A 4,893-nucleotide genomic window follows, 5' to 3' on the forward strand; every position below is an offset into this window, starting at 1 on the left:
TCAAAGTTTAGATTTTGTTTGATTTTGTCGGGACGTCAAGACAGGAAAAATACTGACTGAGTTTTATGACCTTACGCCCAACGATTGAGACGATGGGAGTGTGGTCCAACTCTAGTAAGACTCTCAGGGTTTCACTCCCACATTGGAAATTAGTCTGCGACGGTGGAATCGCTTGAGAATTCGTTTTGTGTAAGCTTGGCGTTAGTTGATTGACAGAATTGTTTGGATCATTTCCAGTTTTTACAATGTGAGGATTTTTCTTCATTGAGCCCTTTTACTTTTAACACTTTAAGTACATTTTCCTGAAGTAACATTTTCAATGCAGGAGTATTTTTACCGTGTGGTATTAGTATTTCACTAAAGGATCTGAATACTTCTTCCATCACTGCTGGTTTTAGAACATGGGGGGGGGGGGTACGAAAAGCAGTGAACCAGAGGAATAAAACATTCCTACCGTTTCATCACTAGAAATGCAACTGTAGCAAGTATCTCTCCATCTCTATTCTCATTCATGTTTTAAGACGCTACACATTATATCCAGCTGCAATGAAGCCGTAAACGCTGGAAGTTAGAACGGAAGTACAGACAGCTGTTGCTATGGAGACCACACACCGTCCCGTTTAGTCAACTTGTTGTAAAGATACAGGTTTCAGAACGTTGCAGGCGTAATTGGTTGCAACTCGTCACAAATCTTAGGTCTGAACTGGGCTTCAGACCTCATAGTAAAACTTTTAAAATGAAATACCAGTAAAAACAAATGCAGTCAGTCAAATTAAACAAGCTGGCAAGCTGATGTTTTAACACCAGTAACATTTCATGGGTCTGTCCTATGTTTGGTGGTACGAAATGAAACAATAAATTAAAACAGCGTGAAAATGGATGGAAAGACCATTTAGAGACAAGATTTAAGATGGCTGCCATCTGTTCTGCCATTCTAAGGCTAAATTTACATTGCTACGTTTTATGATTAAGATTAATGTATCCTTTATTAGTCCCACATGGGGAAAATACAATTTACACTCTGTTGTTATTACACACATTCCACACAGGCCGGAATTACACACACATACTCAGTACATAGGCATGCCCTAATGGGGAGATGTCAGAGTGGGGGGGGGGCTACGCATGGAAAGGTGCCCTAAGCAGTTTGGGGTTCAATAACTTGCTCAAGAGCACCTTGGCAGTGCCCAGGCCCAGGCAGTGCCCATCTTTTCAGCTACCACCATACTTTGGTCCTTATGTGGACTTGAACCAGGGACCCTACGGTTCACCCTAGTAGTTAACTTTTGGTTTGAAAACTAAAATCTTTTGTTACGTTTCCCCCTCTCATTCCATCTGCTCCGGCGTTTTAGAGCCTCTAAACCGGAGACATTTGGAAAGACTTCTGACCCGTTATGGTTTGGAATCTGCGGGGTTGTGTTGCCGTCTCAACGGCCGCAAACAGAGACCTTCTGCAACACCGCGACAGACTCCAGCGTTTCACCGCCTGATTGGGTCAAGCCGTCTTGTTCTCTGAGACTCAGCTCCTAACGTTACCATGGCAACTACCAACAATGGACAAAGTACACATGCAGCCTCCTGTTTAACCACGGTTCATGCCCAGCATACGAGAGTGCTGATGAGGTATGCGGTTTGGCCGTGTCACTTTAAACGGAGATTTGTTCTATTGGAGCTGCGTGTGCACGGAGATCGCTTTTGGCTAGAAACTCCGCTTTAAAACCAAAACGTAGCAATGTAAATGTAGCCTAACATCTAAAAACTAATACTTCCATTTTATTTAAAGCATGGCAGCCATCTTGGGTGCCCCAAAAGACTGCAAAGCCCTTCTGGGTCAGTGGAGCCAGCCCTGTTAGACTCCTTGTCCAATAAATAACTGTGGTTAAGCGCATAATGCTGTCCACTGTCTTTTAAATCAACACAATGAACATTAAAAAAAAAAAAAAACTGACAGGACGGCAGCCATCTTAGTTGCAGTCAGTCATCAGTAAAGACAGAGGAGTAAGTGTCTCACAGCTCAGTGTCTCCCAGGCGGTCCATGTTTTGGACGTACACCGGCAGCTTGTGGTGGACCATCACGTCTCCCTCTCTCTGGTCCCGACTCTCTGTCTGCAGGACAAACAGCTGGACGAGATAAGACGAGACACACAGGTTGGATACAACAAGAACCAAAAATATACCCCAATAACATTGAGCCATTGAAAACCACTTAACACCCCCCCCCCCCCCCCCCCCCCCGTTGTCCTCAGGTCCAATTGACCTGTGTACCTATATCAATAATTCTTTTTAACCCTTGATTTGTCTTCCCGTCAAAATTGAAAATCAACATTTTTGTTGACTACATTTTTGTTTTTCATCACTTTGATGCTTTTTTTGAACACTTTAGTTTTACAATTATTTTTGGGAATTTATGGTCAATAAACTTCCTTTATAGGAAATTATACCTAATGTTTAAGTTAGAAAAGCAGAAATTAATAATCTCAAAGTGTTTTTAGCTCCAGAAGAACTAATCTCTGTTTAAAATAACACGCCCAAGCTGCTTAGCTCCTGAACCTTCTCGTATACTGGCCATGTGTGGGCCAGGGTTAACAGGAGGCAGCGTGTATTCATATTTGGGACTAAAAGTCTTTAAAAAAATAAATAATAATTTTATCCTCACCCGCTGGCGGAGCTGTTCGTTCTCTTCTGTCAGGCTCGTCATCTTCTGGACTTCGGCATCGAAGCTCAGCAGGGCCGGCTGGGGTGAGAACCAGTTAAGGACCAGAAACCAGCTCAGTCACTATCACTTCTCACTAAAACTGCAATCAGCTGAGGATTCAGCCAAAGGATATGCATACACTGGAAGAGCACTGACAGGAAGTTGTGCAGTGAAACCAGGAAGGTGTCGGACCACTGGCGGGAGAAGTACGGCGAGAAGGCGGGGTTCTGTTCGGGGGTGGGGATGAACGGCAGGATGAACCAATCGCGCCACTCCGCCTGACTCTGCAGCTCCAACGCCTGCTTCTGGAAAAACTCCTGAGTCTTCTCCAGGTTTCCTTTCTAGAAGGAATAAAGGACGGAGAAGAGAGATTTTTAACTGTTCGTACAGTGTGTTTTTTTTGTTTTTATCACTCTACAGCAGCAACGAGGGGTCCTCAACTTTTTTTTTTTAAAGTACAGAAAAATACTTTGCACATCTATAACATGAGTCAGGTCGGAGGGAGGGGGATAAGTAATTCAAACGCTGCAGGGAAACTCCCACACACTGTCTAACTTGCAAAAAATAAATGTACCAGTAGGCAACGTTTCGCATTAGACCGAGTGTCTTCTCTCTTTAAAAAAAAAAATGTCAACATAAATCCAACATATTATTAGCAAATATAAATCAGACTATTTGTGAAAAAAAACAAAAACGGATGATAGGCTTACTGGCCTATAGGTAAAGGGAAGTCAGCTAAGGATTCCCCGTGCCATTGTGTATTTTTAACATTAAAACATGATTTATAAAATCCTACCAACAATTAATTAAATTTCTTTGTATTCTATGCACTAAAAAGATACATGTGTAAAGGCGTTAGGCCGCCGCACACGTTACTGTGGGACCAGGTTAATATGAAACTTGATCTTATACAATAAATAGTAAGGGGTCCCTGCTCCGTCTCGCTCTCAGAGAAGGGGCCATCAACTACCTGGATGGTGTTGATGACGTAGTATCTGTACAGGCTGGTTCTCAGTTTGTTGACTGTGGATCTGTAAACATCCTCCAGTCTGCAGAACAGCCGCCGGTCCAGGTAGAGCCAGTACTCCTTCAGACCACACAGGTCAAAGTTCAGGACGAACTGCTGCAGCTGATCGATGATCTTATCCACCTGCAGAAGGAAGACATCTTTATCTCATCACTGCCCCACTCTCATGTGCAATTCTTATTTATCGATCTCTTTATTCTTACTTATGTTTTTGTTATATAATATATATAGTCAAGCCCGAAATTATTCATGCCCCTGGCAAATTCGGACTTAAAGTTACTTTTATTCAACCAGCGGGTTTGTTCCTGATTAGAAATGACAAAGGCGACTCCCAGAAGATAAGACAATGTGCAAGAAGCATCACTGTGGAAAACATTATTACTCATCTTTTATCTTATTTACATTTGAACAAAATGGGGCATGTCCAAAATTATTTATACCCATATCCATAATCAATAAAAAAGCCTTTATTGGTTATTACAGCAATCAAACGCTTGTTATAATTGCTGACCTGCTCTTTGTATGTCTCAATAATTGAGAAGGATTACACGCCCACGCTAAAGTTAAATAAAAAAACATCTTTTGGAAATTGATCTTAATGCTTTAATTCAAAACATTTACAAAAATCCAACATTTTAAGAAAACCAATTTGTTTTGTGAATAAATAATGTATTGTAAATAAATAAATGTTCTTCCTTAAAATACAGGGGGCATAAGTATACACCCCCTATGTTAAAATACAGTGTCACAAGTATACACCCCCTATGTTAAAATACAGGGGCATAAGTATACACCCCCTATGTTAAAATACAGGGGGCATAAGTATACACCCCCCTATGTTAAAATACAGGGGGCATAAGTATACACCCCCTATGTTAAAATACAGGGGCATAAGTATATACCCCCCTATGTTAAAATACAGGGGGCATAAGTATACACCCCCCTATGTTAGAATACAGGGGGCATAAGTATACACACCCTATGTTAAAATACAGGGGGCATAAGTATACACCCCCTATGTTAAAATACAGGGGCATAAGTATATACCCCCCTATGTTAAAATACAGGGGCATAAGTATATACCCCCCTATGTTAAAATACAGGGGCATAAGTATATACCCCCCTATGTTTAATTTCCATAGAACCAGGCCAGTTATTTCATGGATCAGGA

The 4,893-nt window shown here is 41.5% G+C and overlaps 1 protein-coding gene and 1 long non-coding RNA gene across 2 annotated transcripts in view; one reads left to right on the top strand and one right to left on the bottom strand.

The window, feature by feature from the left end:
- The window catches only part of wdr91 (WD repeat domain 91), a 23,089-nt gene that overhangs the window by 14,756 nt on the left and 3,440 nt on the right, over window positions 1-4,893 (bottom strand). The window contains exons 3-6 of the mRNA XM_032539096.1: window positions 3,666-3,845; window positions 2,829-3,036; window positions 2,657-2,739; window positions 2,012-2,121 (exon numbers count right to left, since the gene is read on the bottom strand). Of these exons, the coding sequence (XP_032394987.1) occupies window positions 2,012-2,121; window positions 2,657-2,739; window positions 2,829-3,036; window positions 3,666-3,845 (581 nt within the window). The remainder of the gene's footprint in view (window positions 1-2,011; window positions 2,122-2,656; window positions 2,740-2,828; window positions 3,037-3,665; window positions 3,846-4,893) is intronic.
- The window catches only part of LOC116703979 (uncharacterized), a 13,521-nt gene that overhangs the window by 6,521 nt on the left and 2,107 nt on the right, over window positions 1-4,893 (top strand). The gene's annotated exons all lie outside the window — the stretch shown is intronic.

Source organism: Etheostoma spectabile, chromosome 16 (assembly GCF_008692095.1).
Source record: "Etheostoma spectabile isolate EspeVRDwgs_2016 chromosome 16, UIUC_Espe_1.0, whole genome shotgun sequence".
Taxonomy (NCBI): Eukaryota; Metazoa; Chordata; class Actinopteri; order Perciformes; family Percidae; genus Etheostoma; species Etheostoma spectabile.